The 18,763-nt window shown below is 37.9% G+C and overlaps 1 protein-coding gene across 3 annotated transcripts in view; it reads left to right on the top strand.

The window, feature by feature from the left end:
- The window catches only part of LRRC28 (leucine rich repeat containing 28), a 181,568-nt gene that overhangs the window by 10,044 nt on the left and 152,761 nt on the right, over positions 1-18,763 (top strand). For 2 of the 3 annotated variants that reach the window (XM_004709852.2, XM_045296484.1), the window contains exons 3-5: positions 6,268-6,308; positions 10,873-10,910; positions 11,558-11,695. In XM_004709852.2, the coding sequence (XP_004709909.1) occupies positions 6,268-6,308; positions 10,873-10,910; positions 11,558-11,695 (217 nt within the window). The remainder of the gene's footprint in view (positions 1-6,267; positions 6,309-10,872; positions 10,911-11,557; positions 11,696-18,763) is intronic. The other variant, XM_045296485.1, reaches the window with a different exon arrangement.

Genomic DNA, 18,763 nt, shown 5'->3' with positions numbered 1-18,763 from the left:
ATTTCCCTCATGATACATCTGCAATACTTCTATAAATTTCCCTCATGATACATCTGCAATACTTCTATAAATCTCCCTCATGATACATCTGCAACACTTCTATAAATCTCCCTCATGATACATCTGCATTGCTAAAGAGAAGCTGAGAAGACTTACTGGAGGACACCAGCAGGTGTCAGCAGAGCCTAGAGAATGAGCTACTTACTTGCCAGAGTTTTTTGGCGTGTGCTTTTGTTTTTTTAAAAAACATTATTATAATGAAATGCAGTTTTCTCAAGGTCTGTGTATTTATTTTTGGATAAAACCACAATGTGCTCACTCATTAATAAAGGCACAGTAGCGTACTGTTGGCAGACGAAACATTACTCATTGTTTAATTGTGTGTCTAGATCTAGCTCAAAAGAACTGTTTTGTCATGGGAAGATTTGAATGGTATCTCACTGAATCAAGTAGGCATCAAGAAAGAGTGACCATAAGCCGGTGAATTAGCAATAGGATACTACTGTTGCCTAAACAAAGGAAAATACATCAGGGTCGAACTGTGCTTCTTCTCTGGGCTAGGCCTTCCTTTTGGAGGGAGAGCTGTGTTTAAGGCTCTCGTACATTCTCCCTCCAGAGTCCAGCGGTTTGCATGGACTGGCGGGATGTACATTCCTAAATGGAGGTGTGTGTGCCCCTTTGTAAGAAGTACCACTAGTAAGAAAAGAACCGTGCAGGACCAAGAGTAGCGTCTGATAAAGGACAAAGGACTGCATTCCATCTACTGGTGTTAGAGCGAAGGTGGGGGAAAGAATCAGAGCTTTCAGCATTTGAAAACTAAATACAAGTTTTTTTATAAAGAGTAGGTTCTAAGTGCTTTATGGCCTTCATAACAATATTCATAATTATATTTGTTTATTATAGGACGGTAAGGATATGTGTATATAAGTAGCATTGCTAAATATTTAACTATATCCATACAACAATATTAAATTAATCTCATTTTATTATTTACAGTAAATTAGTAGATTTCCATAGCTTTTAGGATTTTTCTTGAAGTTATTTTTTTACTATGAAATAAAAGGCTTTAATGATCTATTGCTTGCACTCATTCACTGTCACCGTGTAGATGCCAACTCATAGTTATGTTCTAGGACAGGGTAGAACTGTGCCGGTGAATTTCCGAGACAGTAAATGTTTATGAGAGTAGAAAGCCCTGCCTTTCTTCCATGGAGCAGCTGGTGATTTTGAACTGCTGACCTTGAGGATAGCAGCCAAACTCATATCCACCACGCTTCTCTATTCCTTGTTACTCTGCAAAATTATTACATGCCTTCTTAACATATGGTCCACACATATCAAAGAAATAGCATTTTTCTACTGACTGTTTAGAACCCAAATTGGATATATTATGGCTGCTTAACCAATGATGTAACAATTAGAACTATGTATACTACATTTTAATTTTTATTATTTTCAATTAAAAACATTCTTGCTCTATTAAAATTTCAAGTAAAACAAAAAGCGGTGAGGAACATAAATCTTAATTTTGTCACTAATGATAATAGATGTACTGAACTTTTCTGAAATTTCTGAAACTAAATTATTTGAAATGAAGATAAAATTTATGCTATTAAATTCATGAAATACTTTGTTATTATAAATAGAAATTTTTCTACTTGCTAACACTTTTGTTTTACTATTGACATACTTGTTTTAAAGCAGAGTTTTTAAAATGTAAGGTTTTTTAGGAGTAATGTTAGGGATTACAGCAGAATAGATGGTACTGGGAGCACTTTGTAACTACCTGGATGCTCGCTATGCTACCCTGATTTGAGTATTGCTTTATCCCTCAATAAACCTCTTTTGCTTTTACTTTAGGCTGACTCCATGATTTTGACACTTTTCATATGCAAAATGTGCTGCACAATATCAAAAGTCACTTAAGGGAATAATTAAAAATAAATACTTTTTCAAATATCTTTGTTTAAATACAAGTATTAGGGATATTTAGCTCGCTGAATGTTCCAGAAATAATTGCTTTAAAAAAAAATCTGATTTTATTTTGAATTTTCTCTCCTTATTGCCTTGGGAGGTGAAAGCTACTCTCTTTACCTTCACCTGCTTCTTCATGGTGTTTCTGTATTCTTCTCAAGCCTTTTCCATTGTGGTCTCACTCATATGTGCCATCCTCTAGGGTCCAGTCCATATGCCAGTTTAATGAAAATAGCTTTTCATATCCCTCTGGCTTGGGACTAGTGTTTTTTGTTGTTGTTGTTTTTAAGCGTAGATAATATTTGAAATTAACCAAACATACTTTGCACTCTCTCTTCATATGTTGCTTCCTATGTTTAGAAAGCTAACCAGAATTAGCCTCTTCCCTGATCAGCTAGTTGACTTGAGAGTTCAGCTCAAACCAGGTTTCTTCTAAAAAGCTATTCCCGGTCTTTAGTTATTAATATCTAGCTTACTGTACGACATATTTGTAGAATTGTAACAACAAACAAAAATAAGCCCCATATCTTTCTGCATGTGTGGATTTGAACCCTATCTGTGTGTGTGTGTGTGTGTGTGTGTGCATGCATACTGTGAAAGAGATTGCTTTACATACGGTTAGCTCATTCCTTCCTTTCCCAATGGCTCGTGCTTTGGCCAGGTCCAGTGCTCCTGGACCACATGTGCCCAGCTTCACACTGCTCAGGCTGAGCTTAGGGCTTGTTTCTGGCCCATAAGGATAATCTTTCTTTTCTCCTGAGGAGCACCAACAGGGCTTTTGGTGGTTCAATTTTAACCAGCATTTGTGTTTTGTAGCAGGGAGGGATCCACATTAACATAGCCTCTTTGTGACTAAAAATTCTTCCTTCTATAGAAAGGCGTTGGTGTGTCATGTACCAAAGATCTCTGGATATAGCATCAAGACTGCAAAAACCTACATTAAGAAACCCTGCATACAGAAAAACTAGGTTATCACTGAGGCAGGGTACAAGAACTTGTATGTTAACATCTGGTAAAGCGAACAAGAAATAAACAGTGAAAGTGCAGCCGCTTTGGCTTGTGAGTGTTGTAATAAGGAAGAGCAAAGTCGCCGCAAGCATACACAGAATGGAAAGGCTTTTTGTTAAGGTGTGTGGATCACACGTGACCACACGTGCACAGCATCGTCTTTCACTGTGCTGACACGCTGCAGGTCTGTGGCCATTGTAGGTAGCGGTGGTCCCTGCTCTAGGCAACAAGTACCAAGAAAGATGGGCTTGCTTTTGACCGCCCTAGGTGTGGATAGAAAATCCAACTGGAGAAGTCTTTCTCCTGACTTTCGTTAGTGAGAGTGATAAAAGGACACACAAGCATGTTCTAAAAGGTGGATGTGCATGTACACAAACACATTTCAGCCCAATAAGGCCAAAATGAATAGGCAAGAATTGGCCTCAGCAGAAATTCTGTTCCAAATTCTGAATAGCTAAGGTAATTCCCAAAAGAAAAAAGGTAATGCATGAGGTTTGTTGTCTACAGTCCTAGGAAACGTATGTTTAGATTCATTTTAGCCAGTTTTGGGTTTTTTTTCTGATTTAATCTCGTAAACTTTCCTTTCACCAGCCTTGATTTTTATTATCCTTTTTGGATGAGAGTTTACTGTGTATGTCAATTTTGACTAAACTTTTCATTAGTTATTACATGAGTATATAAAATGAGTAGGATAAAATTTTTAAATATTCTTTGAAAGAATTGATTAATAATGATTTTATGTAAACTATAATTTTGGCTTTAAATTTTTAAATCTTTGAATATGTATTTAATAGAACCAATGTGACATTAGATTTCTGTGTTTAAATACACAGATCTCTGTATCTTCAATAATCAGAGAAATATATATGCATTTTAAAAATTCATTTTATTGGGGGGATATATATGTATTTTAAAGATGATATTCTTTCCCTTATATCTAGTAGTGTATCTTTGTCATATGTCAGTTTAGCAGCATAGTAGTGTCAGTACTCCCAAAGATCATAAATGTCATTGATATTGTGAAAATTTCTGAAGCAGCCAATCGATGAAATATATGCTCTGTGCCTCCAATGAAGCATTACTCATGTTGATAGTTCCTTCAGTAGTTCTTCAAGGTAGCATCAAGGTTACCCGAGAACTTAATTAGAAAGGCAAACTGTTGGACCCCATCCACACCTACTGAATGGACGCTTTGGTGATGAGGCCCTGGAAGTAAGCCTTTACGGCAGTGGTTCTCAACCTGTGGGTCACGACCCCTTTGGGGGTCGAATGACCCTGTCACAGGGGTTGCCTAAGACCGTCAGGAAACGCATATTTCCGATGGTCTTAGGAACTGAGACACTGCTCCTTGATGCCTCTCCAGGCGGTCACCCACATACAGATACGCTGATCTGGGGAGAAAGAAGCTGTCTCAACCTTCGCACTGGCGTTGGCTTTTTATGCATATTGTCGCAACATGTAGCAATGTAGTTTACTGTTGTTATAGTAAGACTATTACCCATGCTACACCATGCTTCAAGACAAAAATTTCATTTATTTGTAATAAGAAATGAATATTTCACAATATAGAATTACATATTATTTTGCGATTAATCACTATGCTTTAATTATGTTCAAATTGTAACAATAAAATACATCCTGCATATCAGATATTTACATTAGGATTCATAAAAGTAGCAAAATTACAGTTATGAAGTAGCAATGAAAATAATTTTGTGGCTGGGGGTCACCACAACACGAGGAACTGTATGAAAGGGTTGCAGCATTAGGAAGGCTGAGAACCACTGCTTTAGGGTATCCTGGTATATATTCAAGCTTGAGAGTTTAGCGACCTAGCCTCAGTATCATATTGGGAGAGGGATTGTGTTTTTTCTATATTATTACTCACACAACTGAGTTATTGTTAGGTGCCATTAAGTCAGTTCCCACCCACAGCACCCCTGTGTACCAGAGAAGAAAACACTGCTTGCTATCCTCAATCGTTCCTATGCCTGAGCCTGTTGTTACAGCCACAGTGTCAACCCATCTCCCTGAGGACCCTCTGCCTTGTACCAGACAGTACGTCCTTCTCCAAGGAGTAGTCTTCCTGACAAGTCCAGAGTATGAAAAGGTGAAGTTTCCGCCACCCTTGCCTCTAAGAGCACTCTGGCCATACTTCTTTCAAGACAGATTTGTGGTCCTTTTGCCAGTACACGGTACCTTCAATATTCTTCGCCAACACAATTCAAGTGTGTTGACTCTTCTGTCTTCTGTCTTTCTTAATCAATATCCAACTTTCATATGCATATGAGGCAATTGAAAATACCCTGCCTTGGGTCAGGCACACCTTAGTCCTTAAAGTAAAACCCTTGCTCTTCAATACTCCAAAGAGATCTTGTGCAACAGACCCAGTGCAACGAGTCTTTTGATTGCTTGATTGTTATTTCCATGAGCATTGATTAGATACAAGCAAGACAGAATCTCTGACAACTTCATCCGTTTCTCCAGTTACCATGATGTTACCTATTGATTCGGTTGTGAGGATTTTGGTCTTCTTGACCTTGAGTTATACTCCATAGTGAAGGCCACAATCCTTGATCTTCAGTAAGTGCTTCAAGTCCTCTCACTTTCAGCAAGCCAGGTTGTATCAGCCTGTATCACAGGTGGTTAATCAGCCTTCCTCCAGTCCTGATGCCACAGTCTTCCTACAATCTAGCTTCTCTGAGTAATAAGTAAAGTAAGAATAACTTTCCATGTGTAAATGAAAAACCAGTTCCAAGTGTTTGTATTAAAATGAAGGCACTCCTTCACCAGAGAATATGAATTTTATGGAGGGAATTTTATATTACAATGATATTTTAAAATTGGGAAACTTCATGATGGTCTTTGGCGAATATTAGTGATGGAATCTGCTACACCTAGCTGTAATATCCATCTTGTGGCAGGGTAACCTTAGAAGCTATATAATATCACCCTTTCCACCAGAAAATTGACTAGCTTGATTTTTCTAGACTAGATGCAAAAGTAAAGAATATCTTTATTTGTTCTGTAACCATGCAATATGAGGTTTCCATTTTCTTTCAGGGGCATTGGTTTTGAAGTTTTCCTGTTTATAGATTTAAATAATAATATGATCTATGCTATAGATTTGGGTTTATACCCAGATTTTGTTGATTTGTTTTATTCAAAATTTATTGTATTAAAAATTCACATCTGATGTAGGGTAGTATGTTTTGTTTCTGCTAATAAGACATGTTTATAGTTTTTATAAAAATAAAATTTAATTCTGAGTTTTTTAATTTGCAGCCAGAAAATCTTGCTCAGAAGCTTCCAAACCTTGTGGAACTGTGAGTCTAATTATTAAAAAATTAAAAATAAAAAAATAAAAAATTGAAATAATTTAAGTTACTTCAAATAGTAGGATATGCTGTTCTGTGTATTTATTGTATTTTGGTATCATGATCATGGTGTTTATGGATGTGGGCCTCTGATTCTGCTAAGCCTAATAATAGTTCAAAATATTTTACCATGTAAATTTGTACTTTAAGGACCTTAATCTCAATATATTGAAGATGGTGAGAGAGGACATTTTCTCTGGGCACAGTGCCTTTGTTTTATTCCCCTTTAAGATAATTCATGTAATTGAGAAAATTTATTATTGTTGTTACTACTAATATGTGATATAAACAATGAAACGGTATACATATTTAAATACATATTAACGCCTCCTGTGTGCATCTACCTACCTTATTATTTATTTTTTTAATTCTAACATTGTGCTGTAGGTAGGAAGTTTACATTTTAGACCATCAACTCTGCATTCAACAGTTGCAACCGTTCATCAACACCCCTTTCCATATTCTAACCCACCCTTCCCTGCATTCTCTTCTCCCTCTTTCATGCATTCATTTTATGTTTTCTCTTCTCCCCTTACAGATTCCTCTCATCCCTCTCACCCAAGTCAACCCTTTCCACCTTGTAGGTATGGCTTCAGCTCCTCACCTTTGCTCTCCCTCCCTCGGGACCCTCCACAGTACGTCTTTATCTTCTCCTTCCCCACCCCCACCCCCACCCCGGATTTTCACTCTTACAATCTTTGGCCTTCTGTTATTTGCCACTTCCCTCAGCATGGTGTTCTCTCGGTTTATCCACGTCACGAGGGGCTTCATGGTGTCATCATTGATCTGTAGCGATGCGTCAGAGTCCATTGCCTATAGACCAAAGTTCCTTTATCCATTCTTCTACTAGTGGGCATTTGGGCTGTTTCCACCTTCTTGTCATTGTGAACAGTGCTTCCGTGAACATCGAGAGCATATCTCAGTTTGTGTTCTGGCTTTTGCTTCTTTAGAGTACATACTCAGCAGCAGGATTACTGGGTCATGTGCAATTTCTATTCCCAGTTGTCTGAGGTTATCACTAAATTGATTTTAACAGTGGTTGCGCATATTGACAGACCCACAAGCAGTGGATGAGAGTTCCACTCTCTCTGCACCCTCTCCAGCATTCTTGTTTTCTGTTTTATTATTAGACTGCCATTGTTGGTATAAGCATCTCATCTTGTTTTGATTTGCATCTCTTGGATGCTTCGTGATCTTAGGCAGTTTTTTCATGTATTTGTTAGTCATTTTAATATCATTTTTAGCCAACTGCTTATTCATGTCTTTTGCCCCTTTTTAATTGAATAATTCTTTTTTCTTATTGAGGTTTTACAGTTTGCTACAGACTTTGGAGATTAGATTGTTGGCTTTGTATCTTTGATCAAGTTTTTGCCCTCCCACGACTTTTGGATTTCTTTTTATTCTTTTGATGCACATAAATATCTTACTTTCAGTAGACCCTGGTTACCTATTTTGTCTTCAGTGTGCATGGCTCCCTCGTTATATTTGATAGTATATCTGTGCTGTTAAGTTTGTCCCGTTTTATCTTTGATGACCTGTAAAGCCCCAGGTTTACATTTAGATCTTTAGTCCATTGTTAGATTTCCTTTGTGCATAAGTTGTACCTACCATTTTCATTCTTCTGCAGATGGGAGATCTAATTTTGCCAGCACCATTTGTTGAAGAGACTCTTTCCCATTTAATGTTTGTTGGCCCTTTGTTGGAGTTCAGCTGTCTGTAGGTGGATGTGTTTATTTCTAGGTTTCTATTCTGTTTTATTGGTCTGTGTCTGATCATTGTACCAGGACCAGCCTGTTTTGACTGCTGTGGCTATGTAATAGGGTTTGAGGTCAGAGAGTGAGAGCTTTCCTATTTTATTCACTTTCCTAAGAAGTTCTTTGTATAGCCTGAGTTTCTTCCCTCTCCGTATCAAGTTAGTAATTATTTTTTCCATTTCTCTAAAGAATGAAGTTGTGATCTGGTTTGGAATTGCATTCTATTTATATATTGCTTTGTGTAATATTGACATTGTCACAGTATTAAGCCATGAACAAGAAGGAGCCCTGATGGTGCACTAGTTACACTTTGGGTTGCAATACCCCTGGTGGGTAGTTCAAAACCACCAGCAGCTCTACAGGAGAAAAAACTGGGCTTTCTGCTCCCATAAACAGTTAAGAAATCCACAGGGGGTTCCTGTGATTCGATGGCAGTGAATTTGTTTTTTTATCTGTGAACATGGAATGTTCTTTTATTTGTGTAGTTTTCTTTTGGCTTCTTATTAGAGGTCTAGTGGCATAGTGAGCGTGCATTGGACTGGTAACCATGAAGTCACCAGTTCAAAAGCACCAGCCACTCCAAGTTACATAGAGGTACAGCCTCTGCCACCCACGGGGCAGTTGGGTTCTGCCCTGTAGGTCACTGTGAGTCTGGGTCTCTGGTTTCTTGTAGTAGTGCTTTGTAGTTTCCTTTGTTTCTCTGCTTAGATGTATCCCTAAATATTTCATCTTTTGTGTATGTATTGTACATGTTACTGTTTCTCGATCTTTTTCAGAGTTCCCTTCATTAATAGATAGGAAGCCTGTTGGGTTTTTTGGGGGGTCATCTTGTATCCTGCCGTATTGCCAAATCCTTTGAAGGTCCTTGGGTGGTTCTAATATGAAGTCAGGATTGAGAACCTTTCATGATACTTTATACTGTATCTTCATTGTTCTACAGACCATCTAATGTGTTAAAATGCACTTCGTTTAATATCAATCATAGTAGTGGGTATTTAAGCTCATCTCTTCAGACATGTTCAAGTCCCCATTTTTTGGTAGGTCAAAGTTGACAAAGAATAGACAAGTGTTTTGTTGAAAAAATTTCTTTTCAGTCCCAAATGACTTTATTTTGTTATCCAGCTGTGCTGGCTTTTGTGTAACAAATGCAAGTCTGTGTGCCGCAGTGTTCAGAGGTACCTCGTACGGTAGTTGAGGAGCCCTGGTAACACAGTTACACATGGGGCTGCGAACTGTGGGGTCCGCAGTTTGAAATTGCGATCCATTCCTTGGGAGAAAGATGGAGCTTTCTGTCCCCATAAAGAGTTCCTGTCCCGGAAACCACAGGGGCAGTTCTCTGCCATCCAGGGTCACCACGAGTCTGAACGAACCTGACAGCAGAGAATGACGTTTAAAGCGTATTGGTCTTAAAATACGGAATCATGCCAACAGCACGGAATGGTGTATGTGGTTAAATTGTGTGAAGTCCTTCGAATTAATAGTACCTCCTGCACAATGGACATCACTCAGCCTTGAATAATCCGAAAAGCCAGACTCCCTGTCATCAAGTCGGTCCCGACTCATCATGACCTTAAAGGACAGAGCAGAACTGCCCGTGGGCTTCCCAGACCGTCACCGTTTACCAGAATAGAAACCAGCAGGGTTCCTAGCCACTGACGAGAGAACTCTGAAAACGAAATCAAGAAAACAATAACATGTTTGTAATCTCTGTAAAATTATTTGATCTTTCTGACTGTATGTTCAATGACATGATAACATTTAGTAGTAGACGTGAAAAAGATAGAAGATATTTTCAAAATGATATTTTAGCATTGTTTCAGTAAACAAAACTATAGATTTAAAATGCCAAAATCTAGTCCTCTTGTTTTAAAAGTAGTGGTGTGAATTTGTTTCTTGAATGATCATTAAATGATCTCCAGCAGTCCCGCTGCTGGCGTCATCTCTGCTCCTGACGGCGCGTCTTCTCCCCACCAGAGTGTGCTGAAGCTATGCAAAGCTGTTGCCGTCAGGCCTGTCTGGACTGTCAGGCCTGGACGCTTTTCTGCTTCTTTTAAAGAGTTTTTATTTCCTGTTTACCAAATTCCTTTTGCTGTGAAATGGATTCTGTACCTGGCAGTGTACCTAACACTGTCACCTAGCCAGTTCCAGCTCCTAGTGACCCCAATGTGGGTTTCCTCGACTCTGATCCGATAGCAGGCCCTCTCCGCTTTCCCTGCCACTCTGGTGCTTTTGAACTGTTGACAGGTTGATACCGAAACTGATGAGTATTTAATGGTCCCCAGTCTGGTGTCCCTAAACCTGCTGGCTGTAAATAGCTTTAACCTAATTATTCAGTCTAATTATTTTACAAATACAAGGTTATATCTCCCTTTATTTAATAACTTACCTTCCTTATACAATTTGAATGATATAAATGACAAGAAAAACTAGCAATTTGCTTCATCAGCCAAAATCATGTCATAATTTATCTGTTGGGCATGCTGTTCTTTTATTTTTTTTTAAAGTTTTATTGGGAGACTTATTTTATTTTTTTGAGACTATTATTTTAAAATAGCAGATATCTCAGTTAAGTACCTCTAATATCATTATGTATTATTCTCAGAGTATTTCCCACTACTTGTGATAACCATGCATTGGTTTGGGCTGCATTTTCACACGATAGGAAATAAAATTTTGGCTCTTTTATATTTGATTTTACAATATGATTATCTATCGAAAATACTGACGACTGAGAGTTGCTTTTCATTTCCTTTCCCCAGGTACCTTCATTCAAATAACATAGTTGTGGTTCCAGAAGGTAAGTGACTTTCGAGTTTCAGTTAGGAAGCACTCCAGTTTCACCTTTGCTTTATAAGTAGAACACCACGTGGTCTCGTTCAAGGCATCTTTGGGTTACAGAAGGGAATTTTAATTGTAAACATCTTTAGGTGCAAAACAGCTTTTCTTTCATTTATTAAGTCCAATTAAAATTATTATGAAATAAGTAAACAGTTATAATGGTTATGTGAATTGTGTTTAGATACGTTGTTAGGTGATTAAGATGAGCATTCTAAATTTAAAATTCAATTTCAAATAGAGTAAGAGAAAAATGATCTTTTGTTAGTTTCCTGAATTATTTATGCAAATAAATTTTAATTTGTTTTTACTTGTGTTCTTTTAAAAATTATATTTCATCCTTGATGGCAACATATGTACAAAATATGTTTGATGTAATTGATGTATGGGTTGTTATAAGAGTTTTAAGAGCCCCCAATAAAATTATCATAAAAAATTATATTTCATCTTGAAGTAGAAGTATTGTCACTTCAGTAAATTTTAGTTCAAAGGAAACAAAAGTATAAATATTAAAATAAATTAACTTGGTATACTTGCATTAAGTATTTGGCATAACTCTGGCTCAAATTTTTGATGTTTTGCTATTTTTGTGTGTGTGTTTTTTTTAAGCTATTGGGTCCCTTATAAAACTCCAGTATCTGGATCTTAGTGACAATGCCTTAGAAATTGTTTGCCCAGAAATTGGTCGTCTGAAAGCTTTACGTCATCTTCGATTAGCTAATAACCAACTACAATACCTACCTCCAGGTAATCATTAGATATTGCACTTAATGGTCTCTTGTCTATTATAAATCTATTTTTATTCATGTTTCTCACTGGGTGTCTTTAGACAATGGGTTATGTGTATGTTTGTCATTATTGTCTTATTTGTTTGAAGATGGACTAAGGAATGTATGTAAAGTGTGTCTAAGAGTCTTATCTCTGCTGCATACTTAAGAAAGTGGTGTTTATTTTGCAGCTACTATTTTTATTATAGGTATTATCTATTATTATTAAATAGCTATTCTTATTATTGTGCATTGGAATTCGTGCCTCCTTAGAAGTACTGCCTTGGCAAAATATTTGGACAGAAATTCAGTTCAGTTTTGAATATTGCATAAGGGAATTCAAGTGAACCTTTTAGAAGACAATCATTTTTGTATCTGAAAGGCAAATGCATACAATATATTCTCATCTTCCATTGGAGTCACTGGTATATATTAACTTTGATCTAATAAAACAGCATGTTAGAATTTAATGGAGTTGAATTTGAGTCCTAGAAGTAATAGTCAGTTATACATACTGAACATGATAGATATCACTGTCATCATCTAAGTGAACGTTTAAGGAGCTTCTGGGTGGTGCAAAGTTAGCAGGCTCAGCTGCCAACGGAATGGTTGGGGGTTTAAGTCCACCTAGAGATAACCTCAGAAGAAAGGCCCCGGTGAGCTATTGAAAAACGAGCTACTTAAACCTTATGGAGAGCATCGTTCTACTCTGACAAATGAGTGACCAAGAGTCAGAATTGACTTGGTAGCAATTGTATGTTTTTAGTTCTAAAGACGGCATGAAAATGCTGCATTCTCCGGGACCACAAGAAGCCCTGCTGGCATAGCAGTGTTGACTTTGTGCTGTTAACGAAAATGTCAGTGGTTCTAAACCACCAGCTGCTCCATGGGAGAAAGACAGGACTTTCTACTCCTGTTCCATCCTCAGAAACACAGGGGCGGTTCGACCCTGTCCTATAGGGACATTATGAGTCAGTATCGAATCGTGATAGTGCTTAGTTTTTTGGATTCTTGGACCACACGAACCTTAAGCTTTTTGACTTTTCTGGTTGGGGTATTAAGTCTATCCTTTGTGAATCCTCATATTTACAGATTCCACTGTCATATATAATTTCTCAGATTAAAAAGATGAGATATGATTAAGGAAAAAAGCCTCTTGAGCTTCAGGTATTACATGACAACTACTATGTATTCAAGGATTAATAGAGATGCAAGACAATAGGCTGGGATCATTTCTACTTAGTAACTCTTTTGTGAACAACTAGTCTTAGTGTGTTCAGGTCAAGTTTGTGACTCAGGATTATCTGTTAGGAAGCTATAGTCATATGAGAATATTTAAAATCTATTCATGTGACATCCATAAATGAAGAAAATCATGTATTTCTTTGTGATTAAAAAATATTTTCTTAAGTTTTATCTTTTCAAATACAGAGGTTTCTAAATGTCTTAATGGAAGCATTGTGACTGATTTAGTTTTCCGACTTCATATGCTTGCGTTTATATATAAGTCTAACCTTGCTTATAAAAATGGTACTAACAAAGCAGTGACTCTACTTTAAAATAATTTTTAACTTCATGTAATGAACAGCTTATTTTTTCTAATTATAGTTGATATGCAAATTTATAAGAATATAGGAATATCATCTTACCTTTAGGGCTTATTATAATCTAGCTCGGCCAATGTTTTGTCATTCTAGTTTTCATCAGATTTGTTCAGATATTTAGAGAATTAAATGATCTTTTTTAGATTGCTTTAGAAATATACCATTAAAATATTTTAACCTTTCATAATATTTTCATATATGAAACTTATATAAGATGTCTTGTAGATTCTAATAGATATACTATATTTGTAAACTTGTCTTTATATACTTTGAAGAATGTATAATTAGTTCAGGAAAAAATTCAGTTATGTCAAACCATTTTTCTTTATATTGTATTATTCTGTGTTTCCTGTAATATAAAACATTTGTGGTCATAGAATGTGGTCATTTCCTTCCATTATATAGTCTCAGAGGTTAAGGATTTACTCTAATACCACTGCCTGCCTCCTAATAACCAGTAAAGGTTATATGTTTCCTGACTACTTTTGTATTATTTATATCTTGCCTTGTTGTATAAGATATTTGGGGTAATTACATCTGATTTCATTTTTCTAGCTTCATATTGCTTTAAAAATTTTTTCTTTATTTTTATTAAAGAATAATATTTCATTGACATTTTATTCATTCCAATATATCCCTTCCCTTCTCATACAGTTCTGTTGTTCAAGCCCATTGGGTGGGGTAATACAATCATCAATACTATCAACTTCCCTCCCCTCCTTTCAAACCCCCTCCCCCTCACTTCCTGTACCCTCAGGGAGCCCTTACCTTACTCTTGTCATTGTCTCTGAGGGGTCATCTATCTGACTACCATGTACCAAGTGATCTTGAATGTGCAAATGAACAAATGCAAATCTTACATGATTAGGGAGGACATCTTAAAGAACCAGAAGATAGTTATGTGGTTCATCAGTGCCCTACGGCATCTGGATTTATCCTCCGTTCCATGAGGCCCTTCTAAGAAGGACTGTCCAATTGTCTTGCTGGTGGACTTTGGGTCTTTGCAGTATCCAGTCCCCTTCAGATCGATTTGAGTGTTTTCAAATTTCTGATTCCTCTTCCGTCGACGACTCTGATCCCACAGGCCGGAGGCTTCGTCCATATGGGTTTGTTGCTTCTTTAACTGCAAGCCTTTAAGATCCCAGATGTAAGAGCATTTGATAGCCAGGCACCATGAGCTTCCTTCACCGTATTTGCTTATGTACCCATTTTTGTCTTCAGTGATTGTGTCTGGAAAGTGGGTATCATACAATGCCACATGATTACAACAAACCATTCTTGTACCTGAGGTAAGATTTAAGTAGAGGCTCAGAGTCCATTTGCTTCCTTGTTGCATTTACACACACACACACACACACATAAATATGCACACATATTACACACACATATATATAAACAAATATACACATATTTATAGATATGTTTATATATATTGGTGTTTTTTTCCCTCTTACCCCACTATTATGTTTGCCCTGTCATTCACTCTCATATACAATTCGATTGATCAAACACGACCAGAACATCATCTATACCCTCTTCCTGGTCCATTTCAGAGCACTTTGTTTTCCCTCGTTGTTGGCTCCCCACTCACCTCCCCCCCACCCTGCCCTCCCATGCATGGGTGAACCATCGGTCCAGCTGCTTTCTGTCTCTGTAAGACTACCTGTCCTGCAGTTCTTGTATAGGTAAACACCAAAAAATAAAAACTAAAACTAAATAATAAAATAAAATAAAAGATTAAAAAAAAACAACTAAGAAACCTACCACCAACAACACGCAGGTGGCAACCAGTCTAACAGGAATCATGACATACTGCCACATTTGTGCCCAAAGGCGAGTTTCCTGTAAGTCCACTCCCACCGTCCAGGATGGAGTGGTCTAGTGCTCCCACCCCCCATTTACACCATAGATTGTCAGTGTGGCCCCCTTGTGAGTAATCCCCAACCAGTTCAGTGACAGCCAAATGCTGTCACTGGGTCAGAAGTCATCCCGGGATTCCTTGGGGAGTTTGTGGCTTCGCGCCCATCTCTGGTCGATTGCACCACCTTCTTGGTTTGCCCTGTGTGGGCTGGTCAGACCAGCCGCTTTCTCCGAACTGTATCTTCAGGGCTGTCCTCTGCAATGCTGCCATCTAGGGAGAGGCCATCATGTTTCCAGCTGAGGCCAGCCTTGCAGTCATCTCTGGGAACCAGCTGCCCCACTCAGGAACATTGCCCTCGTGGAGTGGCATGCCAGAATAAGGTCTACTCTTGCTCTCTATTTCCTGTGGTGGTATAAACAGTACCCTCCCCTTGGGTTGGTTAGAGCCCTGACCCCCCATTGGCTTAGTTTTTCTTCTCCCACCCCTTTGTGACCTTAAAGGCATATGCGGGGTGGGGGTGAGGGGAGAAATGCCTTTCAGCACAGGTGCAATCTGTATCTGTTGTTGATGATGTGTGAATCATTGGATTTGGTCTGGCTCTTGCCAGAATATCTGGTCCTCAGCCCAGAAATTGTGTGTTATGTTTGTTTTCCCTTAAGCCCATTCTGCTGCTTGCACTTAGCTCAGTGGACTCATGTTACACCTGGCCTTTTGTGTTGGGCTGACTTCACTCAGCATATTATCCTCCAACCCCTTCCACTGGATAAGGTGCTTCATTGTTTCATCACTGTTTTAGGGATGCGTAGTATTGCATTGTGATTTTTAAAAATCCATTTGTCTATTAATGGATATTTAGGCTTCTTCCAATTTTTTGCAATTGTAAACTGTGCTGTGACGAATATTGGGGAGCAGATGTCTGTTTGTGGTCTGTTTCTTATTTCTTCTGGGTATGTGCCCAGTAGTGGGACTGCTGGGTCATATGGTAACTCGATTTCTCTCTGGTTTAGACATCACCAAGTCATGTTCAATGTGGCTCTATGTATCTATAAGACCACCAGCAGTGAGTGAGAGTTCCTAGCCCACCACGTGCCTTTCATTTGTTGCTTTCTGTTTTTTTGAATTGAGCTATCTGTGAGGATGTGGTATCTCATAGTTATTTTGATTTGCATTTCCTGCATGGCTAATGATCGGGAACATTTTCTCATATGTGTATTGTCCGTTCCGATTTCCTCCTTTGTGACCCTTCTGTTCCAGTCTTTTGCCCCCCTCCTCTTTGGGCTATTCACTTTTTCTTGTTGTAAGCTTGCAGGGTATGTAGATTTCACTAGTGAGCTCTCTGTCTGATATGTTGTTACTAAATCCCTTTTCCCGTCTCTGGGTTCTCTTATTAGTCTCGTCATGAATTCTTTTGATGTACACAAGTGTTTTGCCTTTAAAATGTCCCACTCGTCTATTTTACCTTCCTCTGCGTGCGTATCCTTCCTTATTTCTGATAGCCTCTGTCCTGAGTTTCTTAGCTCTGTCCCAGTTTTCTCATTGATGATCCTGATGGTTTGGGGTTTTACCGTGTAGTCTGTGATCCACCTTGAATTTGTTCTTATGCATGAATGAAGTAAAGGGCTTGTTTCATTCTTCTGCAGACTGATAACCAGTTTTTCCAGCACCATTTGTTGAAAAGGGGATCTACTTCCCATTTGATATGTCGGGGGCCTTTGTCAAAGTCTGTATGCTGCTGTTTTTATTTCTGGATTTTCTGTTCTTATCCATTGGTCTGAGTATCTATTGTTGTATAATAAGTACCTTGCTGTTTTGACAACTGTGACTCTTAATAAGTTTTGAAGTCAGGTAATGCAAGCCCACCTCTTTGTTCTTTTCCTTGAGGATTTCTTTGCCAATCCTGGGCATCTTCCCTTTCCATATGAAGTTAGTAATCATCTTGTCCATTTCTTGAAAAACGATACTGGAATTTATATCAGGATTACAGGATTGACATCTTTACAATATTGAGTCTTTTGATTCATGAGCCTGGGATATTCTTCCACTTATGAGGTTCCCTTTTGGTTTCTTGTAATAATGTTCTATAGATTTGTTCATTCATATCCTTTGATTTTTTGGTTAGGTATCACTGGATATTTCAGTTTGTGCTTGGCTATTGTGAAGGGTACTAGCTTCTCAATTGCTTTTTCTGTAATCCTTCAGCGGCATATAGCAATTCAGTTGACTTCTGAGTGTGGATCTTATATACTGCCAATTTACCATATTCCTCTATCGTTTTCAGCATTCTTGTTGTGGAGTCTTTGGGGTTCTCAATATATAAAATCATCTGCAAATAATGATAATTTCACTTATTTCCCCAAACATACTTTATATACTCATGTATCAGCTGAGTTTTTCCAGCACATTTTTAATGCAGTTTTTGTGGTAAAATGAGGTGCCTCGGCTGGTATTCTTATACTTGAGAATATATGGTATACCTTTGCTATCCTTCCATTGCCTTATATTATTAGCTAGGACCTTCAAGATGATGTGGAATAGAAGTGGGACAAGGGGCATCCTTGTTGGGTCCCCTTATCCAGTGGGAATGTGTTTGTGTTTTCTCCATTAATTGTATGCTGGTTTTTGTTTTTTCCTTCTAATCCTGTCATCTTGGGTGTCTAAATTAGGAATGGGCATTGAATGTTGTCAAATGCTTTTTCTACATCTATTGATATTATCATGCGTTTCTTGTCCTTTTTCTTGTTAATTGGGTGGATAATGTTGATAGTGTTTTTGAATGTTGAACCATCCCGGCATACCTGGTAGGAATCCCATTTGGCTAGGATGGATTAGTTGTTTTTTTTTAATGTACTTTTATTCTATTGGCCAAGATTTTTGCATCTGTTTTAATTAGCAATATCGGCCTGTAATTCTCTGTTCTTCTGGGATCCTTGCCCAGCTTTGGTATCAGTATTACACTAGCTTCACAGAATGTGTTTGGGAGTTTACCATCCTTTTCTATGTTCCGAAAGAGTTTGTGTAGGATTAGTGTCAGCTTCCCTGAATGCTTGATAGTATTCTCATGTGAAGCCATCCGGGCTGGGGATTTTTTAGTTGGGAGTTCCTTAATAACCTTATCTATTTCTACTTTGGCTATGGGTCTGTTCAGGTTCATGACGTCCATATGAGATAATTTGGGGAGGGTTTGTTTTTCCAGGTATTTGTCCGTGCTCTCCAAGTTATTGAAATCATTAGAGTACAGTCTTTTGTAATACTGTGCAATTAGTTTTTTAATTTCATTGGGGTCCGTTGTAATTTACACTGTTTCATCCCTTATCCTGGGTATTGATGACTGCTCCTTTCTATCATTTGTTAGGTTTGCTAGCAGTTTGTCAATTCTGTTTACCCTCTCAAAGAATGAGCTTTTAAAAAAATTTATTTTATTTTATTTTTTTAACATTTTATTAGGGGCTCATACAACTGTTATCCCAATCCATACACACATCAATTGTGTAACGTGCATTTGTACATCGTTTCTCAAAACATTTTCTCTCCACTTAAACCCCCGACATTAGGTCCTCATTTTCCCCCTCCCTCCCCGCTCCCC

This window comes from Echinops telfairi, unplaced genomic scaffold (genome assembly GCF_000313985.2).
Source record: "Echinops telfairi isolate 266 unplaced genomic scaffold, ASM31398v2 ScPeMD7_7409;HRSCAF=8447, whole genome shotgun sequence".
Classification (NCBI taxonomy): domain Eukaryota; kingdom Metazoa; phylum Chordata; class Mammalia; order Afrosoricida; family Tenrecidae; genus Echinops; species Echinops telfairi.
The sequence above is the reverse complement of the archived record's forward strand: the minus strand, read 5'-3'. Positions and strand labels throughout refer to the sequence as shown.